Source organism: Poromitra crassiceps (assembly GCF_964638095.1).
Source record: "Poromitra crassiceps genome assembly, chromosome: 2".
NCBI classification, from domain to species: Eukaryota; Metazoa; Chordata; class Actinopteri; order Beryciformes; family Melamphaidae; genus Poromitra; species Poromitra crassiceps.
Genome location: NC_139624.1, coordinates 83,388,022 through 83,405,521, shown reverse-complemented (window position 1 = coordinate 83,405,521; position 17,500 = coordinate 83,388,022). Strand labels below are relative to the sequence as shown.

Sequence of the window (17,500 nt, the reverse complement as noted above, 5' to 3'; positions counted from 1 at the left end):
GCCCAGCGATTTCATGAACCAACTGAATAGCTCTTGAGAACAGACAGCGGGCTGCTGTGACTGCCGCTTCTGCCTTGTTAGCTGTTTGTGTGTTTATTTTGTTTTGTTCTGGTCCACCCGTCCTCGTCCATGTCTCCCTGTCATATCCTCCCTGCTATTTGATCGTTCCCGTTTTCCCCTCGGCTATTCAACACGTCCTCACCGCCCTCGCAAACTGATCGATCATTTCCTCATTCCTCCGATGATCAAACACATCTCTTGATTACTTTCTCCCGTTTTCTCTCGGCTGGCACAGAGGAAGGCGACTCCAGCACGTGCAGCGCGCCGAGCGGCGTTTCAATGGCGTTTCTCCTGTCTGCACAAAGAAGCGTTTATCCGTTTTCTGCTGTTCCTCTTGCTCAATTTCAAAACAACAGCTGCGGTATGTGTTTGTTCACGTGTTGTCTTAGATACTAGGGACCTGATACTATGTCAGAGGCTGGGGAAGTGTTTGAACTAAGCGCTGCAGTAATAAAAACAAAAACACGTCAAACACGTCATTGGCGGGGAGGGCTATTTCTGATAACACGTCAAAGACGTCTTTGGCGGTGAATGAGTTAAACAGAGGCAGGACATTCTTAAAAAAAAAAAAAAAAAGTTTACTCATAACTTGTGCGATTGCATGGACAATCTATGGAAAAATGCCCCTACTTCACACTTGATTTATTACCTCAGTAAACACTTTGTTAATGGGTTTGTGGTCTCAATCGCTAGTTTCAAGTTTTCAATAGAGCATGATGTTCATTTTGTATTCATTGTACTTTATATTATTGTAAAAGGTCGCCTGTCCAGTGATCGCACAGCTCATCGATCACGGACCAATAGCAGGCGGCGCTGCGGCTCTGTGGGAAACCCCTGGTCTCACGGCCATATTTATGATACGGTCTATGTATGGAAATGTCACTTCCTGGCTGCTCATTCTCCTGCCACTATTTTGCATTATAAGGTGGCCCCTACGGGCCCCAATGTTTGCTTATTTATTTTTTGCTTTTTTTGTGATGATGATTGGAATTATGGCACTTGGCACTATTATGTCTGTGTCTTTTAAAAATGTGTGACTTTACCTGCAACCAAATCTACCTACGGGTACAAAGAAAGTAACCTTGACCCCTTTTATTTAATCAAGTTTTTCTCTGTGGCTGTTCCGACACTTTTGTGTCACTGCTTAACTTACAATGAACAAAAGAGATTGTTCGGCTTCACCTTGAGCTATACTGCACACCTGCCACTGACCTACATTATATGGACAAAGCCATCCACTATTTTTTGGACTTACGTTTTGCAGCAAAGTGTTGTCTGTTGCCATCTTGGGGTTCTTGCGCAGCTCACGTCAGATGGGGGTTTGCCAGAGCCGCAGCTCCGCTTGCTATTGGTCCGTGATCGACAAGCGATCACTGGACAGGCGACCTGTCAATCACCCCCTTTTATATCGTCTATTTTACTCCAAAAGGGCAAGTTATATAAGAAATGGCCCCCCTACAGTTGTTATGAAAAGGTGAAATTAGCCATATAGACCAAAACCTACTACAACTACAGCTTTCAGGATTACTTCCGCATCTTCGTGGGAAAATGTCAGAGCACACACACACACACACACACACACACACACACACACACACACACACACACACACACACACACACACACACACACACACTCTCTCTCTCTCTCTCTCTCACTCTCACACACACACACACACACACACACACACACACACACACACACACACACACACACACACACACACGTAATAAGATCAGCAGGGAGAAGGCTGAGATGTAGTGAAGTGGGTCACTGGGGCTGCCAGGTAGGTCTGTAGAGGGGGTTTTGAGGGACAGGAGAGGCCCAACACCCGGCTGCAGTTGGACTATAGCCTGGTAACCATGGTAACCATCCTGATCACATGACCTCACATTCTGCTTCACATTACCTATCAGTCTGGACTTCCAGCCGCTCACATGCATTTCAGTGGGCGGAGCACTTGCTCTGACAGACAACTCCTTCAGCCAATCAGCTTCGCCAAATCCAATCCAAATCCACTCGGAAGAATGGAGAAAAGGTCCCTGATTGGCCCGCTGGGGGTGGGTGGAAGTCCAGACTGATCCGTGGAGTGAAACAGAATGTGACTTCACATGATCAGATTGGTTTTACTAGGCTACACTTGGACTGCAGAAACTCCTACTACAACCATCCGGAGACTCAATACGGACAGCTCAGTTCAAATGACCTATTTTAACACATAGATCTATCTATGCAATAATAGTGTTCAGTGTGATCTGGCATCCAGTCTTGGTGAGACAACACAGAGAGCTTATGTAGGAGGCATCCAGGGTGGATAAGTGGCCTAAAGCACTGTCAAAGCATCTCTTTTGCTACGTAGCAAAAGAGATGCTTTGACAGCACATCCTCGTTACTCGCACTATCATAGGTTTGAATCCAAACCAGGAGGCCCTTACCCTCTCTCAGTTATTCTCTACTGTATACTATCAAATACAGCAGAGGTGCCGTAAAAAACAACAAAAGATTGTGCAATATTATACAAATGGATAGTTTCTGCCAAACAACCAGATTGGCCAAAGATGAATGCCAGCCATGCTGATGAGCATGGCTAGCAGGGATTGACTGGCTGCTATGTTAACTCTTTGTTGTTGTAACCAGAGAGTTAGTTAGCAATTTGCCCTGCTTTTCTCCTTTGTGTTATTCTCATGTAGAAAACGTTTCAGACGCTACAGAGGAGGTGTAACTGTTAATACTTGACTGTGATTTATGAGTACTTCAGTGATGCCGACAGTGGTCTGCTCCACATTGTACCTGTTGTTGTAACCATAGCCACAGCACAGAACGCCCTGTTGGGTAATATTGCTATAGAATCCTATTATGCCTATTATTATAGAAGCATCTGAAATGATGAAAAGAATACAAAAAGATTTGTAGAGTGTATACCTGTGGTGCATGTGTACCTGGTGTGTGTGTGTGTGTGTGTGTGTGTGTGTGTGTGTGTGTGTGTGTCTGTGTGTGTGTGTGTGTGTGTGTGTGTGTGTGTGTGTGTGTGTGTGTGTGTGTGTGTTTGTTCTTGTACAGCTAACTTAGTGAGGACCAATTTGAGTTTTATATCTGAGAAGTGAAGACATTTTGGGAAAGTGAGGACATTTTGGCCGGTCCTCACTTGCTCACACACCTTCAGAGGGCTGTTTGAAGGTTAAGACTTGGTTTTAAGGGTTAGATTAGAATTGGGTTAGGTCAGGGTAAGGGTTATGGTTCGGCTTAGTAGTCTCGCTGGCCAGCACCCTCTCCCTTCCATCCGAGGAGTCTGGCGCCGCAGGTCTCCATAACTGGGATAAACCCTCCCCTGCTCTACTCTGCTCTCCCATTGGAGTGACTGTTTCAGTCGCTGCCGGATGTCCGCTCCCGGCTTATTACAAGCAAGTCATTGGCTCCGACCATGTCAATCAGAGCGGCTTTGGCTCCCTCCTCCCTGTGTGTCGCTGTAAATAGTGCCCTGCCGCTGCAGTGAAAACAACAACGCTAACTAGCTAGCAAGCTAACGGCAGAAACCTAGACGCTAGCTTGTTGCTACACGCTGAAAACGGCAAGTTGGATTGAGATGAGATGAGAGATGAGATAAACTTTATTGTCCCAGGAGGGAAATTTGTCTTGGGCAAAAGTGCTTGTACCAACATCGGTGTAACAGACACAGTAACACAGAACAGACACGGTCACAGTCACAGCATTGCACTAAAACACAGGAAGAGTGCCAGCTAAGGCACAAGATTGCACAGCCCTATTGCACGGTATGTTTAAATCATCCAATCCCTTAGTAAGGGAAGAATAGGGAAGGGAAGATTGTTTGAAACTATTTGCCAAGGGCACTGCCGCTAAGCGCCACCCATCGCAATCCCACTATGCAGACCTGCGGCGCCAGACTCCTCTCCCGGTAGGGAGGGGAGGCTGGCCAGCGAGACTAGGCTTTTAGTTGTGATGGTTAAGGTTAGGGGCTCTAGGGAATGTCAATGAAAGTGCTCACTAAGATAGCTTTACAAACGTGTGTGTTTGTGTGCGCGTGCATGCGTGTGTGTGTGTGTGTGTGTGAGCGCGCGCGCAAGTAATAGCGTTGTGTGAATACCTTGAAGGAGCTGTGTACAAGCGTCTCGTCCAGGTCAATCACCACACAGTTCTTGCCATAGTCTGATATACTGACTTCTGGCAGGAGGAACTTGGCTGGAGGCTGCGGAGACAACACACACACACGCGCGCACGCACGCACACGCGCACAGACACACACACACACACACACACACACACACACACACACACACACACACACGCATGCATGCACGCACGCATACACACACACACACACACACACACACACACACACACACACACACACACACACACACACACACACACACACACACACACACACACTCATTAGTGGGAATAGGCTAAATAGAGGGTGTGATGTTAGCTCAGTTAGTGGTTGAGCACCTTCTGGCAAGTGAGATGTGAGATGATCACTGAGCCACTGTGGATGATACTGAAGACACACTTCACACAGCATAGGTGATGCTGAATCAGGCTGTTTCCTGCCGTGGGTGGGCTGCTTCAGGCAATGCATATATATATGTCTATATACTGTAGATCTGTGCTTCTCAATGTGGGGTCCAGGGACCACCAGGGGTCCTTGAGAGCATCCCAGGGCCCAGGGGGCCCCCACTCCCCAGCAAATTGATCAATGGTTAAAGCCCACCCTCCAGTCAGCTTTTCCTACCTGCTTCACATTGATGTTCTATGAAAACGTATGTATATGTGCATTGTGCACGCGCTGTAACAACCCACATCACCATTTGTGCCAAAGAGCTTAGATTGATAAGAACCAAAGATAGTTTGTTCCACTTTCCACTGCAACATAATAAGATTGCAGCAGGCACTGTTGTAAAAGAAGCAGCGACTCATCTTGTCTTCAGTATAGACTTGTCTGTGATAAAACGGAAGTAGCGACCATACTGGTTCCTGTCATATCTCTGTGAAAAACATTATTTTAGAAGCTCATTGTCAACAAACCGGCAAACGCATATCAAAGCTGATGGATTTTATGGAAAGAACGTAACTTGAACTGGTTAATGACTATCGCGGCATTTTGAGCCTGGTGAACACTTAGCAAACGTAGTGGCTAACGGCTAACACCTAGCTAACGGCAGATGGTACTTACTGTGAATATGATATTTGTCTATGAGACGTCACCCGTCAGACAACATAATGTCTGACGCCATCACCCATTTTTACCAACAGCTTAGTTTTAGGACTTTGAGCCCAGATTGGGTTAAGATAAGGTTATTTGTCCAAGGATAATTAAAAAGAAAATCAGATTTGGGTCAGAGAGACAAAATCTCATCAAATAATAATAATAATAACTTTATTTGTATAGCACTTTTCAATACACGTAACAAAGTGCTTCACAACAGTAAAAAAAAAAACATGTAAAACAGTCATTAAAAAAAGAGAAAAGTAGAGCACAAACAATCAATTAAAAATGATAGAACACAGTAAAATGGGGTGTATTAATAATGTGTATTAAATGAAGGGTCCTTGATCTGAAAGATGAATCACTGCTGGAGACGATTTCGGCTGTTAAACAAAGCAACAGGCCATCATATAACAAAACTATTTCTCCACCTGATCACCTCCTAGCCGATTATGATCATTATGTGTCTTTATGGTTTGACGCTATGAGGTCCCGTGGACGTCTGCATCATCTCATCATGTTGACTAAGCTCAGTGACTCAAGGGTCAGGGGACAAGGAGAGACACTCGTCATGTCAGGCTGTGTCCTCTGCCAAGCGCACCCGGGGCTGCAGACAGGCGCAGGGCAGATGGTACGGCCATGGGGGGGGGCACATATGCACACACACACACACACACACACACACACACACACACACACACGCACGCGCGCGCACTCATGCACACACACATGCGCGCCACACACCCAGCCAAACAGGCCCACACACACAAAGGTATATGGAGGTAGAGAGCAAGGACTCTGTCAATCTTACACATACACCCGATATTGACATAGCGCACTGCTTACTATGCCAGCCATTCTGTGCTTGTAAGTGTGTGTTCTTACAAGGCCCACTGTGTTCCTCATGTGTTATCATGGAAACCACATGCTGACGCAGCGCGAAGAGAATTCCCGGGATCAAGGACACCGAATGACATCCCGTCATGGCCTGATGAATGTGGCTTTCACATGCAGGTCAACTCGAGCAAAGAAAGAGCAACTGGGACCTTGACATTTTCACTTAGCTCTTCACCCTAGGGTGCAGGCAGGGGGCGCACTTCCAAACTGTTCACGCTCAATCACAGCACAGTGTCAACTAACTTCCACGCTCACTGATAAGACTTGATTGGGAAATATTTGTGTTTGATCACCGGGAAGTGGACAGATCCAGAAAGTAAATGTAGACAAACACGTTTGCCTGTTCAAAGTTAAAACTGGAAATTCCACTGTGTCCCATTATGAATGAATGAATGACTTTATTTTGGATAATGCATGACAAACAGCCAAGGGATGACATGAAAAGTGTTAACACTTGTTTCCATCATGGTCGCTTATACCACAATACTTAAAATAATATTACAACACTTGTGATACCTGTTAAGTATTATCGCGATTTATGGTATATACAGGACAGCGGCTTGTATGTGAAAGCAATTCAGCTGAATCTCCAACATTTAGAGCTGATGAGTACTAAATAAGCCGGTTTGCCAGTTTGTGTGCTTCAGTTCATTTCATAAATTTATTGTGCTCTATTTTACGTGGTATTGCGATTCTACTTGCTGGTATTGTGATACTTGGTCTGGTACAGTATGGTCATGACAAACCTAACACCAAGCTGCAGAGATGCCTTGTTTAGCTGCTGACTCCACATTTGTGATGTTGGGGCAGAGTGAGCGACTAAGATCATGCGACCCGTGTGCAACTGAGTTATTAAATTGGCCTCTCCGAGTCCTTGAATGGACCGCAGGAGGACAACGAGCAGACCTCTTCTCCACACGCACGTCCTGCCAGGGAGGAGAGGTGTCTGCTGGGCGCTGTAGTTTAGAGCTTGGCTGTGAGGAAGGATGCTGTGAGTGTGAATGTCCTAAATTACAGTAATCCACAGGCAACGCGTAGATTCCAAAATAACTCAATGAAACGCACTTTCAGCATTATTACAGGAGGAAGTACAAGTCAAACAAAACAAGCCCGTCTCTAATTGACAAACAGTAGTTCATTGATCAGTAAGTCCATTACTGCAAATGTAGTCTCTCTCCATGTAGACAAATACCAAATCTAACCAAGTATTTTAAGGGTGAGCCAAAGCGTCCATTTGTTGACCAAAACTGTAGCTGCAAATGTCTCATTCAATCAATTTGGCCTATTATTAGGAAAATCACCAAAATGAGATGTTGAGATTCTCACGTTCTGTTCCAGACACAGGGCAACAATAGGAGAAATGGAAAAGAGGGGGCAAAAGCCAAGAGTAAATCATGTGAAGATAAATGGATGGATTGGTTAAGATGTATATGGCCCAACTACTCCTTTTTCTTCATGTGACTGAATCAAAGTTGAAACATCATTTGATTCTACTTGACAGGCGACTGTGTGAGTGGAGGGTAAGCAGCACAAAGTGATGCCGGCAAAGTCTGACGACTGAAAGTCAGATTGAGGCCGTGCAAAATTTCGTTGGAGTGCAAAAGAGCACATTTTTCTCGGCATCCACGACGGGCATGCAGCTCGAATGAGGTGGCGCTGGTAGGCAGCACAGCAAGCAAAGGTAGGTGGTTATTCTGATGGAGCGAGATGGAGAGAAATGAAAGATATAATACATACACTGGGTATGGGGATGACCTGGACCTGGTCACACTGGAAGAAATAAAGACAGAGAGAGGGGGGTAGAGAGAGAGGGATAGCGAGAGAAAGAGACAGAGAGAGAGAGAGACAGAGAGAGAGAGAGAGAGAGGGGGGGGGGGAGGGAGGGTTTGGGGGGGAAACAAAGAAAATAGAGAGAAAAGTGAAGCAACGGAAAACATTGAAAAAAAATCATTGGAAAAGATAGTAAGAAATCAATTTAAAACATCAATATTCCAATCAACAAAGGCAAAGGGAGATAAAGAGGGAACGGGACATAGTGTCTAGGGAACGGGACATAGTGTCTAGGGAACGGGACATAGTGTGTAGGGAATGGGACATAGTGTCTAGGGAACGGGACATAGTGTCTAGGGAACGGGACGTAGTGTCTAGGGAACGGGACATAGTGTCTAGGGAACGGGACATAGTGTCTAGGGAACGGGACATAGTGTCTAGGGAACGGGACATAGTGTGTAGGGAACGGGACATAGTGTCTAGGGAACGGGACATAGTGTCTAGGGAACGGGACATAGTGTGTAGGGAACGGGACATAGTGTCTAGGGAACGGGACATAGTGTCTAGGGAACGGGACATAGTGTCTAGGGAACGGGACATAGTGTCTAGGGAACGGGACATAGTGTCTAGGGAACGGGACATAGTGTCTAGGGAACGGGACATAGTGTCTAGCACGCACAGCGATAGAAAGTGAGAACAACTCACTGGAAAACAAACAGAGCTGCCATAGTAACAAATAGTGCTGGCCAGAAATCCAGCAACACTACACTGCTGGGAGGGACTGTGGGCACGGGCCCAGCTCAGAAATCAGCCTCACGCTATAACAAGGCTTTTTATGGCGCGGTTCGCTAGGTTCACTCTAAATTAATGGGAACTCATTTGTTAAGGAGGGGGTCCAGAGCGGGTCAGAGCCGACCACATGTATAGTGTCTGTAAAAGGGGCCACACATTCCTCCCCCCGACCAGAGCCATTTACAGGTAAACACGAGTGGAAATGTGATCCGATTCCTGCGCCATTTATAGCCCGGTGTACCTGCCTTGGCAGCAGAACCCCGTGTTTGTGGAGAGGTTTGGGCTCGCTTTGGCCTTTTCCCTGGGCAGAATGTTCGCTTCACACACTCTCACTACACTGGTCAGAGTGTGTGTGAGGAGAGGGGGAGGCGTGGGGGAGGCGTGGGTGCCAGGCAATCCATCACAGCAGACACACACAAGGCCCACTTTATGGGGATTAAAGAACCAGCAGTATGAGTGTGTGTGTACATGTGTTGTATGAGTGTGTGTACATGTGTTGTATGAGTGTGTGTGTGTGTGTGTGTGTGTGTGTGTGTGTGTGTGTGTGTGCGTGTGTGCGTGTGTACATGTGTGTGTGTACATGTGTTGTATGTGTGTGTGTGTGTGTGTGTGTGTGTGTGTGTGTGTGTGTGTGTGTGTGTGTGTACATGTGTTGTCATGGGTATACGCTTCTGACTTGCGCAAGCCCTGAGTGTGCGCGCGTGTTTGTGTGTGTTTTTCAGTGCGGTATGTGTGTGTATTTTGTGTGCGCGCGGTTTATATGCACTTGTGTGCGTAGGCAGATATCGAAGAATGCGCGATGGGAAGCACGCCCGTATTTTTCAAGCAGCGGATGGTAAACAACCTCTGGGTTCAACGGGTTTGAAGCAGCTGGAAGAATTTGTGGAGAGAGAGAGAGCAGTGACTGCACAGCGCCTCGACCTCCACTCTCTCCGCAGGAACAGGCAAACCCTAACTAGCTCTCTAGAAGAAAACCCAACAACAACAAATGTGAAAGCGGGATTTTCTCGGAGCAAAAAAGAGAATTCCACAAACAACTGAGGTTTGAAACTATGATTTGTGGATTAAAATGCATTGCTTTAGTCAGTTTGGATGCTGGCCAACCATGATGTGAGCCTCAGTGTACTGGACAGAGAGAAATGCTTCACCTTGGGAGGACTGCCGTTCTCCTCCGGTGGCGGGGGCAGCGAGAGGGTCTTGTTGTTGGGGGACGGCGGCTCCACATGGTAGTCGTAGTTGCGGAAGCAGCAGAAGAATGGGCTGAAGATGCTCCGGCTTCTGTGCTTCTTTAGGCTGCTGTTGGACTGGGAGACTGGAAGAGATAAACCCAAAGAGAGAGAGGTTAGGCTACTTTACACGTTGCCACTCAGAAACAAATAGTGCTCCATAAAAACCACACAACCAAAAACGACTGTTTTTTTTGTGTTTTGCTTGAAAGCCATTTTGCCCTGTTGTCACCTGATGACACATGACTAGTAGGGGTGTAACTATTCACCAAAATTCACGGTTCAGTTTCACAGTGGTGTTACGGTTTGGTACGTTTTCATACATTTCCTTGATTTTAAACATTTACTTTATTTGTATTTTGTTTTCACTTATTTACTTTATTATTTACTTTATTATTTTCACAGTCTTATTTCAATTTATGTTTTTTTCCAACGCCTTTAGTCTTTTTCGCCTCAGTTTTCGCCTACCATGATATCCTTGTAGAAGACTTGCACTGTTCAGCAGTGAAAGATTTGTTCTTTTTGCAACCTAAAGCCTGGTACCTAAACGGTTCAATATGAATACGCATATTGTTATACCCATAATAGCTACTGTAAAGGCCGCGGGTGAGTGGAGCCTGTGCCCTCTGAAAAAGAGACAGAAGTGATGCTGGGAGCTGGCAGACAGGCTGTGCTTCACATGCATCATCGTGACCAATGGCCTGAGATGTATATGGTCGAGAACCCAGTCAGGCGTTGGTTCATCCAATCGGGATAAAAATAGCCACCATCGCAGTGCCCTCTGGGAAGGTAGTCTAGTTAATTAACATCAACCAAGGAGGAGAGAGCAAGATAGACATGTTTTATATTATATATATGAGAGAGACAGAATATATATATACTGTATATAGTGTATATATATATATATATGTATGTACACACACACACACACACACACACACACACACACACACACACACATACACACACACACTTACATACATACATATACACATACATACATATATAGACAAACATACATATATACACACACACACACACACACACACACACACACACACACACACACACACTTACATACATACATATACACATACATACATATATAGACAAACATACATATATACACACACACACACACACACACACACACACACACACACACACACACACACATATATACTGTATATATATATGAGACAGAGAGAGAGAGAGAGAGAGAGAGAGAGATAGAGAGAGAGAGAGAGAGAGAGAGAGAGAGAGGAGTGCACTGCATGAATGGGTATGCAGGAAAACAAAACAAAACAAATGTCTTGGGGCAACAGAGACGCACGGGGGAATGTAACTGTGCCTGTAATCGAGCTGCATTCCTTCATCCATGACTAAATCATACCTATGTCGATGTCTAGTGAAGACGTGAAACCACTGTCAGCGTCACCCAACCAAGTAGATCCTTCATTTGTAACCATTTTAGATTCATTTCTGTTACATGGCGGCGATAATGCAAAGCACGAAAGCTACATTTACATGCTGGGCAAGAAGGTGATGGCTGGCTCTGTGCTGCGGGGCCCCTAGAGAGAAAACAACATACACATATACATAGGGCCCTAGTTACATCATCCCTCCTTCACAGTCTCCCAAGCCTATAGCCTACTTTCACACTGACAGAGGAGAAACACGCAGGCGTGAATGGTCTGCAAACATGAATGTTTGATCTTGGATTATGTTTTCTGTTTTTTTGTGGTCGATGAGGTCAATTGGATATAACCGAAATCAGGCGGCTAAGGAGGCTAGAATTTAATGGCAGAATTAAACCAATCAAAATAAATTACTTTTTCAAATTCACAGTGTTTACATGTGTTTTTCAGTATGTACAAAAATTGTATTATCATAGAAACTTGTTACAGATCATATCGACATCGGTAAATATCGGTTATCGGCCATAGCAGCAATCTCGGTGCATCCCTGAATCCCTCAAGTGTTCCGGATTTTGTGTCTGAGAACAGAACCGTCATCACATAATGTCCCCGTCTGGTTAATGTGCTCATATAGCCCAGTTAGCCATGCATGCTGAGGCTGTCTGCAGCCTTCACACTGATGCCTGGGACCATGCATGCTGAGGCTGTCTGCAGCCTTCACACTGATGCCTGGGACCATGCATGCTGAGGCTGTCTGCAGCCTTCACACTGATGCCTGGGACCATGCATGCTGAGGCTGTCTGCAGCCTTCACACTGATGCCTGGGACCATGCATGCTGAGGCTGTCTGCAGCCTTCACACTGATGCCTGGGACCATGCATGCTGAGGCTGTCTGCAGCCTTCACACTGATGCCTGGGACCATCCTCACACTGGATCTGACTGCCTGTTCTTCTGAGAGCCTTCACATTATGCCTGGGAGTGGATCTGACATCCTGTCAGCCTTTTCTCTTCCTTCTGTCTTTGTAGTCCACAGCTTCATGTTGCTCTGCCTCTTCACTGAAATATATTCTCTCAAAGAAGCAAGATGGCGGTAAACCAAATGGCGATATGGAGGCAACATATTGCAATACTAGACCCTGTGATGTTGTGCCCTTGCACACTTGATCATTGCCGCTACATGATAAAGGTACACTGACTAAAAGCACACAGTCTATATTTTTCTCTGCCTCTGAACATAAAAAGGTCAATCTGAGTCTACCATTATCTAGGGATGGAGCATTACTGCTGAAGCACGAGCATAATCAGATAGGAATTTATCTGATTAGAGGAAAGGGAAAACAACACACGCTGAAAGCATTAACCCCATGAGAGAAACATTACTGATCACAAAAAGAGAGAGAGACAGAGAAACATTAACCCCATGAGAGAAACATTACTGATCACAAAAAGAGAGAGAGACAGAGAGACATTAACCCCATGAGAGAAAGGGTACTGATCACAGAGAGAGACAGAGAGAGAGAGAGAGAGAGAGAGAGAGAGAGAGACATTAACCCCATGAGAGAAAGGTTACTGATCACAGAGAGACAGAGAGAGAGACATTAACCCCATGAGAGAAAGGGTACTGATCACAGAGAGAGACAGAGAGAGAGAGAGAGAGAGAGAGAGAGACATTAACCCCATGAGAGAAAGGTTACTGATCACAGAGGGAGAGAGAGAGAGAGAGAGAGAGAGAGAGAGAGATGACAAATCTCAGTCACTCACTACTATATTATCATAAGGCGTGCGAAGCACAGCGTGGCGCACAATTGCTCAACTGCGCGTGCTCAGAACGGTGCTAGAAACGTGCGTGATATTTCTAGTTCCCAAGTCTGATTTATTAGTTTGGCATGAATAAACACACAAGCAAAACTAAAGCTTATTGCAGCCAAGCTCGGTATTGTGGCAAAACTTTGAAAGAGACTCTAGATGGGAAAGGTCCTGTTTGGAGGGACCCTCAGTCAGAGCCTGGCCTGAGTCCCAGGCCTTGCTGTCTCTCCTCCAAATCAGCTCCTCCATTTTGAGACCGTCTACATTTTCCCGCCTTGCTCGGCTGCTGAGCTCGCTCGCCCGCCCGCCCCCCAAAAAGCAGGTGGGAGTGCGAGGGAGAGAGAGGAGGGAGAGAGAGGAGGGAGAGAGATGGAGCGGGGAGAGAGAGGAGGGAGAGAGATGGAGCGGGGAGAGAGAGGAGGGAGAGAGAGGAGGGAGAGAGATGGAGCGGGGAGAGAGAGGAGGGAGAGAGATGGAGCGGGGAGAGAGAGGAGGGAGAGAGAGGAGGGAGAGAGATGGAGCGGGGAGAGAGAAGGGCGTAGAATGGGTGGGGAGAGTCAGTGTGGCGAGACAGCCTATACTTGGGTCTGATTCTTACTCCACCCCCTCCAGCACCACCACCCTACACAAACACAGCTTTCCTTTCTCCGTTTGACACAAACAACATAGCTGAGAGCTGACCACTGCTGGAGGGCCGAGCAAACACACACACACACACACACACACACACACACACACACACACACACACATGCATATTCACATGTTCAAATGCATATGGCCATGTGTACAGTGATTAACAAACAGCACAGTGGGTGTCACACAGATACAGGCACAACTGAAGCACACACTCGCACAGACACTTCCTCTCCCAGTGTCGTCGTGCAGGAATGTGAGTGGAGTCAGCTTGCCTTGCATAGTAATGCAGCGCTGTCAGGCCTGAGAATAACACCTCTCTAGGAAAAGGTTAAAGTGCAACATTTGTCATGAAGACTGGCTGGCGCCTAGACCCCCCCCCCCCCCTGCACAACAAACCCCAGAAAACAACGTCACAACAATGGTGAAACGAGGCCAAGTTCAATCAGCTTAAGGACAAATCAGACAGCTGTGCTCTGAAGTGGCCGGGCTATAAAGGAATGAGCTGTGCTGTTGTGTGAATGAGGTGAACACACTCTTAAGATCTTAGTAAAGGCTGGTGCAGCACGCAAGTGGCTTCATCTAACAAAAAGGTCCCTGGAGAGAAATATCAGGCAGACGCTGTATCCTCCTCAGAGCAGCAGGTGCACTCTGTGTTTACCCGCTGAATACGCTGTAGATGATTCTCTTTGAACTCGGTGTGTTTTCCTGCTGTTGGATGTACTGCACACACAGGCAGTGGTGGTGTGAGTGTGCCTGCCTGCCCTGCTGGATGTTAGGTAACACCGATGGAAGGCTCGCTACTCAATCAGAGCCAGCCGGGCCCAGGCTCCCTGTCACATGTGCAGGCGCAACCACTAACAAGGCCGGAAGAGAGGGAAAACACAGGAAATTCTCAGCATTCCTGACAGGAAGAGATAATCACCCCGTGACCCACAGCAGCATGGACTTACGCCAGGTTCTGAGGGGGAATATGATCCACAGCCAGGCAGGCAGGCTCAAGACTTTACTCTCTTTTACTGTCACTTTTAAAGCAAAAAAAAGAAAAGAAATAAAATGAAAAGAAAAACAGATACACACCGCAGCAGTCAAAACAACATACCAAATTTAAAATAATACGACACCAGGTTTAAGTTTAGCTACTGTTCCTCCCTTCATGGTGCGTGTGAGGTCTCACACTTTCACACATGAACTCTGGATCAGGTGAGGGTTGCGCCCCACTGAGCCTGCCCCGGATGATACGTGAAGTGTACCCTTTCAGACATGACGCATGTTGCTTTCACACATGAGTAGCACCTCCGCAGAGTTTGTAAAGTAGAGAGGGGGAGGGGGCGGGAGTGGGGGAATTTGGGCATGACCACACAATGGGGAGTTGTGAAAATTAAAAATACATAATGGGCGATAACTGCCTAACGTTCACGCCACGGCATATGATCGTTTGCGCATAACGTTAGTAATTAGTAGTAATTAATTAAACAACCCTACAACTCACGCCCAGATGCATCGATTTCCTCGAGTCGCAAGCACTACAAAGAAAACAGGTCTTTGCTATGTTCAGTCCTAAAATGCATCAAACCTACTAGAATTATACAGAATACAGGAAGCTAGACGTTTTTACCTTCAAAATAAAATAAATGTTGTATTACTTAGTAACAAAAAATCAGAATGGTCGACTCACTACGGGTTAAAATTGACTTTTCGAAGGGAGCAGATATTCTTCCAGTTTATCTCTGTTCTGTATCTTTCGAAAACACACACAAAAAAACATTACGCGTGCATTTACATTATTTAATTGCGATTATTGCGAAGGTTATACCCGGAAGTTTTCGTTTTATACTGCCTGACTTGACGCTACTTGGAATTTGCGGTTCTGCCCTTGAATCTTCACCAACGCTGTGTGAACGTTAAATCAAAGGCATGAACGCAACCAGATCCAGATACCCTACCTAGCGATGTCCAATACTGGGAAGCGGGACGACCCTCGCGTCCAAAAATGCTTATTAAATGTGTGTGCTGTGCGAAGCTATGCAGACATGAAATCAGATCAGAGCCATGAGCCTTTCAATCCAGCAACATGTTGGCTGACGCACACGGAGCAGGTTTGAGCTTCATTTGGAAACACTGAAACGGCATGATGTTTTTTTTGCTCGCTCATTCACATCGACTATTTATATAATAATAATCTGTCACGCTGGCTTTCTGTCTCTGTCCTCATCCACTCACTGAGCTGGCTACTTCACGGAGCTCTGGAGGGGGGGGGACAATCCGCTCCTGCCACTAGGGCTGGGGGTACATGTCCCTACGGCTAGGAGGGAGCGCGCATTATCCCCCAAAAGGTGTTCGCACATACACTGCCATCCGGATGCCCTCTAGATAACTCCTGAAGTCCAGGCATGTGTGAAAATGGCTATAGGTTACTCTCAGGGCATTTATCACTTTGGAGATGGACGCCCCAGGGTGAAGTTGCCCAGTGGGGCCGACAGTTGGATATTGACAGTGCTTGAACCGTGCTCCAATAGCTGTTAGTTGTCCAGCCAGGCAGGTAAAGTGTACAGTAGCTGTTATTTGTCCAGCCAGGCAGGTAAAGTGTACAGTAGCTGTTAGTTGTCCAGCCAGGCAGGTAAAGTGTACAGTAGCTGTTAGTTTTCCAGCCAGGCAGGTAAAGTGTACAGTAGCTGTTATTTGTCCAGCCAGGCAGGTAAAGTGTACAGTAGCTGTTAGTTGTTCAGCCAGGCAGGTAAAGTGTACTGTAGCTGTTAGTTCTCCAGCCAGGCAGGTAAAGTGTACAGTAGCTGTTAGTTGTCCAGCCAGGCAGGTAAAGTGTACAGTAGCTGTTAGTTGTCCAGCCAGGCAGGTAAAGTGTACAGTAGCTGTTATTTGTCCAGCCAGGCAGGTAAAGTGTACAGTAGCTGTTAGTTGTTCAGCCAGGCAGGTAAAGTGTACAGTAGCTGTTAGTTCTCCAGCCAGGCAGGTAAAGTGTACAGTAGCTGTTAGTTGTCCAGCCAGGCAGGTAAAGTGTACAGTAGCTGTTAGTTTTCCAGCCAGGCAGGTAAAGTGTACAGTAGCTGTTAGTTGTCCAGCCAGGCAGGTAAAGTGTACAGTAGCTGTTATTTGTCCAGCAAGGCAGGTAAAGTGTACAGTAGCTGTTAGTTGTTCAGCCAGGCAGGTAAAGTGTACAGTAGCTGTTAGTTGTCCAGCCAGGCAGGTAAAGTGTACAGTAGCTGTTAGTTGTCCAGCCAGGCAGGTAAAGTGTACAGTAGCTGTTAGTTCTCCAGCCAGGCAGGTAAAGTGTACAGTAGCTGTTAGTTGTCCAGCCAGGCAGGTAAAGTGTACAGTAGCTGTTAGTTGTCCAGCCAGGCAGGTAAAGTGTACAGTAGCTGTTAGTTCTCCAGCCAGGCAGGTAAAGTGTACAGTAGCTGTTAGTTGTCCAGCCAGGCAGGTAAAGTGTACAGTAGCTGTTAGTTGTCCAGCCAGGCAGGTAAAGTGTACAGTAGCTGTTAGTTCTCCAGCCAGGCAGGTAAAGTGTACAGTAACTGTTAGTTGTCCAGCCAGGCAGGTAAAGTGTACAGTAGCTGTTAGTTCTCCAGCCAGGCAGGTAAAGTGTACAGTAGCTGTTAGTTGTCCAGCCAGGCAGGTAAAGTGTACAGTAGCTGTTAGTTCTCCAGCCAGGC

At 46.4% G+C, this 17,500-nt stretch overlaps 1 protein-coding gene across 1 annotated transcript in view; it reads right to left on the bottom strand.

Annotated features, from left to right (window-relative positions):
• The window catches only part of ctdspla (CTD (carboxy-terminal domain, RNA polymerase II, polypeptide A) small phosphatase-like a), a 57,098-nt gene that overhangs the window by 14,019 nt on the left and 25,579 nt on the right, over positions 1 to 17,500 (bottom strand). The window contains exons 2-3 of the mRNA XM_083655154.1: positions 9,892 to 10,055; positions 4,163 to 4,264 (exon numbers count right to left, since the gene is read on the bottom strand). Coding sequence (XP_083511280.1) covers positions 4,163 to 4,264; positions 9,892 to 10,055 — 266 coding nt within the window. The remainder of the gene's footprint in view (positions 1 to 4,162; positions 4,265 to 9,891; positions 10,056 to 17,500) is intronic.